This window comes from Amblyraja radiata, chromosome 1 (genome assembly GCF_010909765.2).
Source record: "Amblyraja radiata isolate CabotCenter1 chromosome 1, sAmbRad1.1.pri, whole genome shotgun sequence".
Lineage (NCBI taxonomy): Eukaryota > Metazoa > Chordata > Chondrichthyes > Rajiformes > Rajidae > Amblyraja > Amblyraja radiata.
Window position 1 is genome coordinate 161,516,567 of NC_045956.1, and position 12,517 is coordinate 161,529,083.

General features: G+C 44.6%; 1 protein-coding gene across 1 annotated transcript in view; it reads left to right on the top strand.

Moving 5' to 3' along the window:
* loxhd1 (lipoxygenase homology PLAT domains 1) overlaps positions 1-12,517 on the top strand; it is a 188,858-nt gene that overhangs the window by 10,371 nt on the left and 165,970 nt on the right. The window contains exon 4 of the mRNA XM_033034197.1: positions 1,317-1,457. Coding sequence (XP_032890088.1) covers positions 1,317-1,457 — 141 coding nt within the window. The remainder of the gene's footprint in view (positions 1-1,316; positions 1,458-12,517) is intronic.

Below are 12,517 nucleotides of genomic sequence, written 5' to 3' on the forward strand. Positions count from 1 at the left end.
CCCCTCTCTCACCCCCCCTCACTCTCCCCCCTCACTCTCCCCCCTCTCTCCCCCCTACCCTCTCTCTCCCCTCTCTCTCCCCCCTCTCCCTCTTCTCTCTCTCCATTCACTCCCCCCGTCTCTCCCCTCTCTCTCCTCTCTCCCCTCTCTCTCCTCTCACCCCTCTCTCTCTCCCCACTGTCTCCTTCCCCTCTCTCTCTCTCTCCACCTCCCTTTGAGAGTCTGTCCCTTCGGCACAGAGACTCTCGCGGCAGCGGCACAACGCCTCCGATGCCCGGGACATGCACTGTCTGGAGTGCTCCATGGCTAGAGCTGCAGCGAGCGACATGCCTGCCCCGGCAAACACTCGTCTGTCCCGGCTCCCCGCATCTGTTCCGGCCGCTGGTTCTGCTCCCATCCCTCCCGCAGCCCCGGCTCTCCAACACCCGCGGACCATGCAGTTTATCCGAGTTTTGAAATTTTCGTTGATCACAAAATTTCTCACCACTGAGCGTGAGAAATTTCTGATGAGCGTGAGGGCGTGAGAGTTTGCTTGAGGGCGTGAGTCTCACGCTCAAAGCGTGAGAGTTGGCAGCCCTGTATAGCGTGTAGCGGGGAACTCACAGGAGTCCAGCCAAAAACCAAGCGGAACACAAGTTGTGTGCATGAGATGTATGTATGTTATTCTGTAGAGTTCAGCTCCCTACTCCTCACTGGTCACGGGACTTTGCCCGGCCTTAAATACCCACTCAGGTAAAAACCCCGTGACTAGCGCCTCCCACACCAAGAAGCCTCCCTCCAGAGCCAAGGGTTCGTTGTGCCCGTGGCTTGCCACCAAGTGCTGCCACAAGAGTTTCATTTCCTTCACCTCCAAAAATGCTTTGCTTAAAGCTGAAGGAAATGTGCTCATGATGCTTCCAGAGTTTGAAGTTTTCAGACTGATTTCCCATTTGATAAAGAAAGCAAGATGACTAAAATCTTTTATTCAAATATCCAGTGGCATCTTCTTTAACTAGGGCCAACAGCACAGACCAAAATTATATCATTATTACAAAGTGACAAGCCACAGGCATTAATAGGAAGAAATGAATGCCTGGGAAATTGATGTAAAATATAGTAGGCTGTTGAGCTAGACAAACATCCATATGTTTAAGGATAAAAGAGAAACTTTCTAGTCTTCTAATTAAATGCATTGAAAAGAATTCATCAAATGTATCCAAGGTGGTCTTATAGCTATGCTTATCTTGAAATTACGTTTTTATATCTTTTCGAGGCAATTTAATATAATGTGAATTAACTTTATATAAAATTGATCCTTGTTTCAATGTGATATTCAGCGCTCGAGGAGCGCTCTGCTTCCACGATCATTTAGCTCCCGCTGTGACCTGTCGAGGACTGGGTCCCTCGCTGACGGTGATGTTTTGTACAAAGTGATGGTGAAAACGGGCGAGAAGAGAGAAGCGGGGACTGATGCAAAGGTGAGGAAAATTCACTACTCTAACTAGTGATAATAGAGTGATAGTCATACAGTGTGGATACAGACCCTTCAGCCCAATTTGCCCACACCAGCCAACACATCCCATCTACACTAGTCCCACTTGCATGCATTTGATCCAAATCGCTCTAAACCTAGCCTATCCACGTACCTGTCTAAATGTTGCTTAAACATTGCAATAGTACCTGCCTCAATTTCCTCCTCTAGCAGCTCATTCCACAAAACCCACCACCCTTTCTGTGAAAAAGTTTTTCGGAGCCCCGCGCGATGTCGGGACCAGCTCCGCACAACTCCATACGGCTCCGGCGATCGAAGTGGGACCGGCCCCATGAGGCCGTAAGGCTCAAGCGACCACGTTAGGTGGCGCTTGCCGCATGGAGTCGCTTAAGTTGCGCTTGCCGCATGGAGTCGCATGCTCGTGGGACAGGCCCTTAATGCCGATTTGTCATCATGCTCCAGTTAAAAGACAAATGCATCCAATGTGTTTTTTTGTGGTGCGAGTGTTTGGAGAGGAAACATTAGTCATATCACCCCTTGCTAATGCTTAAATAAATAAGTCATTCAAAATGAGAAACGTAATCAGTACATCAGGCAGCAATTGTGGAGAGAGAACCAGAATTAGTGTTTCACTTCGATCTCCTTTCATCAGAAATTTTCTGCTGATCATCTTTAACCTAAAACATTAATTCTATGTCTATCTTCACAGATGCTGCCTGATCTGCATTTTCTATTTTATTTCTGATTTCCAACATTTTCCTTTTGTTTTCATTCGGAACATTTACAATTTATAATGTATCCTGAGTCGTAGAATTTGCATTTTTTTTGTGGTTTTCACCCCTTCTTTGAATGTTTATTTTCTGTTATAGTCAACCTATTATCTGCTATTTAATTCTGATTTTTTTCAATAAATTATGAAACTTCATAGTTGTAAAACTAGTTTGAAAATAACAGCATTATATATGTAAAAATATTACAAATCTTCATTAACATTGTTCCAAGAAGGGCTTTGTTTACCTCATGATGGATAATAAAAAAGCAGATTCACTAAAGGAAGAGCTTACAAACAAAACAGGCACTTCCTTAAGCCCTACCTATTCAATTCTTGCCTGTATCACATCACTCTAAAAACCTTTTTGCTGCCATCTTCATATCTTTATCCAGAACTTTTTCTCAGGTATAACTCCACTCAAACCCGACCTCTCCTAAACTTAAATCAGACCTGACTTGCTCAAATCCGATTTGACTTCTCCAATGCTCACTGTGGAACTGACATTTTCAAGGCTGCATTCCGACCTCATTTCTAAATGATTCCTGTTATGGCTGAGGGCTTCTTTAGTTTTTTTCATTTTCCTAGGTTTATTAATCCATGTTTGTTTGCTTCTTGTATTTTTCAAGCTAATCATTTGTAAAGACTAGAAGAGGTCCTTCCAGATTTGTAACCCCTGTGCTTTCTTCTGGACTCTGTTGTGGTGTGACTGATGAATGCATCATTTCTGAGACCCCATCAAAAGGATCATTGTGTTGTGCGTTGCATATAATGATCTTCTGATGTGTGGAGACTGTAGGTTTGAATTCTGCCGGGCTCTCTTGTGGTCTACCCTTCACACAGCTACACCGAGTTGGATTTGCTGCAGGAATTTATTTAGGCCTGGCATCCGCGTGTCTTCTGAAAGTTCCGAAATCTTCCTGTTGATTCAAAGTTGGTTTCTCGTGGTCATGCCCAGCTCTGAATGTTAAAGAATGCCCCTGACCTGTCTCTGGCAAGTCTTCAGGTTTGATTTCCACTACATTTTCTTGGTGATGGGCTTCAATAAAGCTATGTGGGTTTGGCCCTCTCAGATCTTCGCTTGGATTTACCTCTGAGGGATTCTTATGGCATTTTCTTCTTACAGCACTAAGACGTATTCTTATCAGGTTGCCTCGGCACCCCTCATGCATGACTGGTACATTTGTATTCTTTAGATCAGATTTGACTGTACGGGCACTCTCCTGGTGATTGCTTGTAACAAGGCCTTTCAGATCTGCCATCTTCACTTCTTCTTCAGAACTCCTCTGAGCTGCGACTGCAGGAAGTCCACTATCGGCGTCAAATGCGAGAGCTCCCCCTGGTGACGAGCCTGCATTAAGTCCAACATTGGGAATGAATGGTTCAGGACCCCTCTGAAGCTTGACATTCGTGGGGCACTCACAGACACTGATCTCTGAGGAAACTTCCCCCTGAGCTGGGTTATTTAAAGGGATATAGTTGAACACGACACCTGTGCCATTTTCAGAGAGACTGCCATCCACACAATCCTCTTGTTTTGACAGCTCTGAACCACTTCCATACCTAGCAGCCACACGGTTGCCCTGAGGTGTTTCAACCACAGAACTATTTTTTTGTTTGTTTTCTACAATGCCACAGATGTGTTGATGTTCCCCAGAATTCCTTTGGCATTTAACTACTTCAGTCTTTACTTCTGAAAGATTTCCCTGGACTTCCCCTACTGGCAGACTGCTTGGATTTGGCTGTCTTTGCTCCACACCTTCTGTAGGTTCCACATCGATGGGATTATCCAAATCTGATCCCCTTTCACGTTCTCTCGTGGCTGTTTCTGGTCTGAATGTAGTGACACTCCCCTGATGACTGAATGCACTAGGACTGTTCAGATTTGACCTCGTTGTTTCTTTACAATGGCTACAGGGACTTCCGGTGGCCATTGTGGAAGGACAGCTTGGTGATGAGCCTGCTTTAACACTGCCTTCGGGCTTGAGAGGCGCTGGATATTCCTGAATGTCTGGAGGGTTTACATTGTGCCTTATTTGTGTGTGACTTCTCTGACGTCCTTCTGCTGCAGAAATGCTCCTTGACTCCATGTCAGAGAGACTCTCGTTGAGGCCAAGATTTGCACGATTTGATATTTCTTGCACGTCTCCAGGTGCAACACCTGTAAAATTCCCCTGGGATTGTTCAAACACTGGATCATCTTCTCTAGTACCATGCAAGTTGGACTTGCTCAGCTGTACTCTGGAGTTCCCATGGAATCCAACCTCTTCAGAAGGAGACCTCTGATATTTACCTTCATCAAGATTATCGCTATCAATCGTTTGCACACCTGTAGTCCCCTTGGCTGTGACATGTGTGTCAAGATCTTCTCCGACAGCTGGATCTGGTCTAGTTGTGAGAACATTCCCCTCATGGTGGACTGTTCCAGTATTCTTCAGATTTGAATTCTTCATATCTCCATCAGTGCTCCGCAGAGGTGAAGCTGCTTCAAGACTACTTTCGTAAACTATTGCAGAAGAAGCCCAATGCAGAGGGGAGTTTACTTGAGGATGGCCCTCAGGTCCGAGAACCATGGAACTCTGTTGAGGATTGAAGTTTGTAGAACTGTCACTTTGTCTGATCTCTATTTCACTCTTTTGGGTTGTATTTGCCGCAGGAGAGTGTTTGGGCTTGACATTCACCTGATTCACGTGGTTGTTGACATATACACATTGGTGCGGCTTCGACGTATCAGAATAATTTCCAGGTGGGACCCGTGGGGGATTCTCCTGATGTGGTTCGTGAGCAGGAATGTCACCCCATTTGCTTTCCACAAAACATTGGAGGTTTGAATCGCTCATCAAGTCCCTAGAATTCCCATGAGGTATAACTGTTGCATGAGCTTCTTCTGAAATGACTTCCAAATGACTCCACTGGTATGTTCTGCCACCAGGACTGTTAAATGTGAGGGCTCTCACGTCACTGCTCCCTTTAGGTGTATTGTCGGGAGGACTACACAGATTTGATGTTGGATCTTCCCTACTAAGTGTTTCTGGACTGAGTATATCAGCACATTCCTGACGAATCATTTCAATCAGACTCTTCAGATTTTGGTACTTAATTTCTTCATCAGAGGTCCATGAGGGTGAGTCTTCATCAAGACATGCTTTAGAAGCTATTGCAGAAGGGCTCCCTGATACTGACCTTGCTGTGGGCCCATCCTCAGGGTTGAGAATCACAGGAACTACCTGAGGGATGAATTTTAAAGAATCTTCGCTGAGTTCAGTGCGACTCCTTTCGAATGTGCTCTCTCCACGATCATCTTCACGTTCCTTATCTACCAGGTTGACCACTTCACGAGGTGTCATTCGAGTACCTGGGCCATCTACAGATATACCCTCTGGATTCTCACAATCCGTCTCCACTACGGAAACCTTTCCTTGTCTACTCTGTGAAAAATGGAGGTTTTGCTGTTCGTCACAATTCTCCTGCTGTTTGATTATGTTCAGAGCCTCTTCAGCATTGACTTCCAGAGGTCTCCCCTCACATATTCTTGCTACCGAACTATTATGATTCAAATCTATTGCCCTCTCAGGTGAGGAAACTATAGGACTTGCCATATTTGATGCCAGATCTTTTACAGTAGTTGCTTCTGATATTAATCTCCCAACACATTCCTCACCATTGACTACTCCTGCGGTACTCAGATTAGATTTCTTCATTTCCCCATCAAGGCCACATTGAGGTGTGAATGCACCAGGGCTGCTATGATAATCAGTTGTGGAATGTCTCCCTGACAATGAAGCTGCATTAAGACTACATTCTGGAATGAGTACCGGAGGATCCATTTGCTGCTTGAATGTTGTAAGACTCGTCTCAACCTCTGTGCAAACCCTCTGAGGTGCATTCGCCACAGGAGCAGGTTTAGATTTGTTGTATGCTTGACTCACGTTGCAGCCAACATTGTCAGGGAGCACTGGCGACTTTTCTCCAGATGTAACCGTTGTAGTATTTTCCTGAGGCTTCTCTAAAGTGAAAACCTCGTCTTCAACGCCCTGTGTACTTTGCTGCTCACCAGAAGTCCCACAGTATTTGTCTATCTTAGGGCTTGCTTCCTTATTGACTTGTAATGGACTCTCTTGCAATTGTCTTACTTTGGGACAGTTGGGACTTTGCTCTTTCAGACTGCTACTCCCCTCAAGTGCGATCTCTGCAGAACTATCTAAATTTAACGGCCTCTTATCCTCACCAGCTGATGTTTCTGGTCTGATTGAAACAACGCTCTCCTGACAACTAACTGCTCTTGGACTAATTAGCTTTGATATTGTCATTGCTTCAGAAGAGTTCCACTCGGGTGAGACTACTCCGGAACTTCTTTCAGAGTCCACCGCTGAGGGACTGCGTGGCGATGAGCTTGCTATAGGACTGTCTCCAGATAGTATAACGGGATAGTCTTGACGCTTGAACTTTGTAGCACTCTTGTAAAGTTTAACCACGACGTACAGATTCTCAACAGCCATGTTGACATCCAGAAGTCTCCCCTGATCACTACTTGGAGTAGGACTGCTAAATGGCATGTCATTCGGGCATTCCTCTGTGATCTCATGGTGTGTGTTTGAGTCAAAGCTTCCCTGATGAGTCTCCATTTTGTCATCAGTAAAAGCCAGCAATTTTCCTCGAGAATCTTCAGCTGTGACTGCAACATTACAGGCCTGAGGAGTGACGGGTAAAGGGGTATTAAGATGTGATTCACTTGGGCATTCACTGTGATTCGTGGGAGATGAGGTTGGTGCAGCGTTATTTTGTGCTTGTACTTCAATAAAGTCCATTTTTTGATCGACCTCCGCAGCCGGTACATTTTCCTTTTCGTCCTCGTCTAATACATTATATTCATGGAAACCGTCTTTCACTGTGTTAGCCAAGTTTGTTGCTTTAAAATCTTCAGAGCTTTCCGTGTTGCTGGATATGCTGGATATGCTTTTAGAACTGGCCTCCACTTTGTTTTCATGTGGTATATCAGTAGCGGATTTAATGAGGCTTGGTATATGGTCTTCCTCAGGATATTGGCACTGCTTATCTTCAGTAGTTGTGTGGTAAAGTCCAGCATTTTTAGGATCCCTCTCGGTGTCCAGTACCAAGCTTTCTTCAGAGTTATTTTCCTGGGTCATTGACATGGTTTTATCGTCACAATGCTGTAGTGAAAGACTGGCCGTTGACCCTCCATTCGCAAGACCTGGATTTGGTTCTAACAAAAGGCGATTCCCATTCATTTTGGCTAGAGAGCTTCCTTTCGTACTTGCTTCCAATGAACTGGAGGGAATGATGACTGTAAGGGAAATATTGATAGTTGCCTTTTTATCTTCTTCAGGATTGCCTGCAGTACTGGCTGAAGCTCTGCTCACTAGCCCTCCACCTTGTGATTTGACTTCTACACAATTCCCATGGAGTCTAGCCAGCAAATTGTCTTCATCACTCTTCGTTTCCCTTGCACACTCAGGTGTTGTGCCAATCGCAGCACTCTTCTGAGATTCATCTTTTATAACATTTACTCCAGGATTAATTTCCAGGGAGAGGCCATGGCATTTTATTGCCTTACAATTTCCATTGATAGCAGATGACTTTTTAATGTCATGGAAACGATTGAGCATGACATAACCTTCTTCAGGATTAATCCCTACAGGATTCTCAAAGCTTCTAATCTTTGCAGGGCCAAGCATGTTTGGATTACCCTGACACTTTTCATTTACGTTTTGGACATCTACTCGATTCCTTTGGGGCATGGCATTCCCCCAAGGTCGGTCAGCTGTTGGATCAACATGCGGCTTGACCGCCATAGGACTCCCAAAAGGTCCCCTTGCTGGAAAATTGTCGGGGGTGGGATAATTCGGGTGAACACCAAAACTGGCTTCACATTTTACAGTGGGGAGAGTACCAAGGGAACCTACTGCCACAGGGCTTTCATAAGCCGTAAGTTGTGAAACAGTTGTAACAGGCCTTTGGGATTTGAAGTTGGCAGGACTGTACAAATCTACATATTTCACGTCCTCCCCGGAACTGATGTACGGTTTGAACATGGACGGGTTCCCAGGGATGGGCGCTGTCAAAGGGCTAATGTAACCTGTCATTGGCATGGCTTCCGCAATGGCGTGGTGTCTGGCTATGGCAAGACGTTCTTCTAAACTTAAGTTTAAATAACTACCTGAAGCTCCAGCCCCAGGAGGACTCCATGGGAAGTGTGATGCTGTGGAATTATCCCAGTTTGGAATCCTCGAGCCTGGTCCTGGGTAGTTGTTGAATTGCTGAATTGGGGCAGGACAGACATGAGGCCTGAATGGTAATGGGCCATTGAAACCTCCCATCGATGCAGGAGTCTCAAATTGTCTGATCGATGATGGACTGGTAACAGTTTGGGGATGGATGTTTAAGCGTTCTACATCATACATTGGATTCCAATGATAACCCAAGCCTATTGGAGTCTCTGGAGTTACAATTGTTGCAGGATTTGTTATTTGCATTGAACTGTAGGTGGGATATTCTTGGCTTGTGGATGCTTGTCCTTGGGGCTTCATTGAAACAAATTGTGCTTCATTCCTAAATTCTAAAGGATTCGCATGAAATCTGACATCTGCGGGAATATTTATACTTGACATCTTTAGGTCTTCTATTTCAGGGTACCTAAAGGGCCTGACTCCCATCAGGCCTGTTTGGGGTATGTTGTTTGCAAAGTTAGTTTTGTGTTGTCCAGCTACAGTCCTGTTGTAAAGTTGACTTTCCATGGTATTCCAATGGGGCTCAGTCCTTATAAAACCGGCTTGGCATGTTCCCATCTCAAGAGGATCCTTATTTATATCATTCAAGACCATTTGTGGACTGCCTCTTGTTGCTGCCAGAGAGCCGCAAAGGGGGTTTACAGTTGCAAGACTGTACTGATTTGACATCTGCATGTCATTTTGCAGATAATTTTGTAGATTAACTGCCACAGGAGGCTGCCATGATACATGCGCTTCAGAATTAACATTTATTGGGCTCTTCAATAGTTTATCCTCTGCAGGGCCTATTGCCTTTGATGGCAACAGGTCCTCAATGTACCTCGGAAATGGCACTTCTGATAAAGAACTCGCGTAGGATCTCACCATTAGGGGGTTATTCATTGTTGACTTGTTTAGGTTGGTTTCATAATTGACTGGACACCAACCTGTTCCATAAAAGCCCTGAGCTCCACGTGCTCCAAGATTCCATTCAGGGTTCACTGCCGGAGATACCTGAGGCGTATTGACTACAAAAGCACTGCATACGTTCATTTTCCTCACATCATCACTCGGAAGGATTCTAGACCTGGCTGTAAATTCAGTTTCCCCTGGCCCAGCAGATGTATGAAGATTGAGATTTGACATCCTCAGATCCTCAGGACCCCTGTGGTATCCGACCCTGGCTATACCACTCTCAGCTCTGACAGACGCTGGACTCATTTTGGATGTGACCATGTTATTATCTTCCTGGCGTTCATTTATTTCACGACTCCCATAGCCCTTTGTTGCCAACGGGCTTTCAATGGTTGAGATCATGAGGACTTCTGTAGAGTTTTCTGCACTTCTATTCATCGATGAATCCCTGTAGGGCCTTCCTGCTAAAATGACCTCTTCAGTTTGGACCCTCAATGGAAGATCTGAAGATGGCATCTTTATTATGTCATCAGGACTCCAATGGAGCCCATCCCCAGGACTGCTGTGAGATGTATAACCTTTTAGATCACTCTCAGACTCTAGATCTGCTGCACTCCCAGGGAACTCGCCTTCTGTCTGACTTCCATAGGGGCTTATTTGTATTGAACTTCCAAGGTACTTAGTTTCCATTGAAATTTCATTTGGCCCACTTTCCATTGATTTTCCAGGGGGTCCCATTTCCATTGGACTCCCAGATGGTTTTGTTTCCAATAAACCCCCAAGAGCTGAGTTCTCAAGCGACCTTGTTTCTGTTGGATTTCCATGCAGTCTTGATTCTGTAGAGCTTCCTTGGTGACTCATTTCTCCGGGCATCTTGTCGAGGCTGAATTCCATTTGTCCCCGATTGAGGGCGGTTTGCATTTTATCACCATGGGGACTCATTTCCCTTTGACTTTCATACGACATGATTTCTTCAGGATCTCTTTCATTGTTTCTTACCTCTGCAGGATTCACTGCTGCAGGTCTTTGCAAATTTGAAATCTTTGGGTGTGTTTCAGCTCCAGCAGGGATGTCCAGATTTGACTCCATGAGAACACCTTTTTGAATACCCCAGCTGGGATTTGCAAACAATCACAGAAGCATTTTGACTAATGGGACTCCCTCTTCTTCTATGATACATCCATGACAATTGCAGTAACTTGTCGGTCTAGAACAGCCTCAAAGATGTGTGTGAGTTCCATACAGAGAGGTTTCTTCAGATGTTCTTAAATACATTTATTTTGGTCTTTCACATGATTTCAGCATTGCTTTTATGTTGAATTTGCAACTGCAAACTCACCTTTAGATGAAACTTTTTTGGCTTTTTTTTTTACCAGGCAAGCCCACCCTTTTCTAGCTCCTCCCCCAGTTCAATTGTGACAAGTGTGAGAACTGTTGCCATGGTTACGCAACAATGAAAACTTCCAGCTCTGAGCAGCATCCTCTGGATAGGAAACTCAGTACCGAATGGTGCACAACACAATTCTGAGGATACATCTTTGGGGAGAAATATCTAAACAATGGCAATTGACTATCAGAGGAGTTATATTCTAGGTAGTGTCTGTAATGTGCCCCATCTAACAATCAAATTAGTCTTTTCATAAGTAGATGGAATTAGGCATGTCATTTTTCAGACAGACCTACATTATCAGCTAGAGTGTGGTCCTGACCTCCCATCTACCTCATTGGAGCCCTATGATCTATCTTTAATCGGACTTTATCAGGTTATATCGGACTTTAACCTGCACTAAAATGTTGTAATCTTTATCCTTTATCTGTGCACTGGGGTCAAGGAAAGAGCGTTCACGTCGCGGCCCTGTTTCCACCAATCTTCCCATCACCACGCACAAGAAACACAAGAAGCGACAAGACAGACACCATTGTATGCAGATGTCGAGAAGCGTGTTCAGCTCTGGCTGAACAACTTCTAATCTTGTGTGTGGACTCGATAAGATCTGTGCACTGTGGTCGGCTTGATTGTAATCATGTATCGTCTTTTCTTTAAACGGATAGAATAGCATCTAAAGCTTTTCACTGTACAACAGTACAAGTAACAATAATAAACTAAACTCATCTAAAAAAATGCAGTAAAAGCAGTACTAACTAATGTCAACCATAAAATCATCCAACTGATGGCATTTTTCAGGCCCTGGAGAATTTAACTGGTTTTTCACGAGCCAAACCAGACCACCTCCCTGGTTTAATGGTGGCCAGGCCTATCATGAGAACACTCCTCTTATCGCCACTTACATCCATCCAGAAGAGCAGACAGATAATTACTTTGCGATTTTATCTGCCCTGCACTGGATTATTAATTTAATTTTCATATTTGGCCCTTGGAAGGGACTAAAATACACAACCCCCTGACTCAGTGGCAATCCAAGGCAGGTAGAGCATAGAACAGAATAGCATAGGAACATGCCCTTTGGCCCACAATGTCCATGTCGAACATGATGCCAGATTAAACTAATCTGCTCTGCCTACAGGTGATCCATATACTTCATTTGCCTGCATATCCATGGGCCTATCTATAAGCCTCTTAAATTTCACTATTGTAACTGCCACCACCACCTCCCAACAGTGCATTCCTGACATGCATCACTTTCTGTGTTTCAAAACCTTCCCTACATATTTCCTTTAAAATTTGCCCCTTTCACCTTAAAACCACACCCTATAGTCCTTGAAATTTTCACTTTGGGGAAAAACCTCTGACTATCCTATCTATGCCTCTCTTAATTTTAATATACTTCTATCACATCTCACCTCAACATCTGATGTTCCAGAGAAAACTATCCAACTTTCTCCAATCTCTCCTTATAGGTAATTCCCTCTAATCCAGGCAACTTTCAGGTACCCTCTGCAAAGTTTCCATATCCTTCCTGTTATGGGGCCACCAGACCTTTGCACAATATTCCAAATGCAGCCTAACCAAAGTCTCATTAAGCTGCAACGTGACTTCCTGACTCTTATGCCAGTGTCCCAGCTGATACATACACATTGCATCCCAGTGCAAGGCATTTCCCAATGACTTGAATCCATCCCACTTGTGGTATTGGATGGGTACATCTTGAAACTCTCCATCCCTTCAACTGTGCT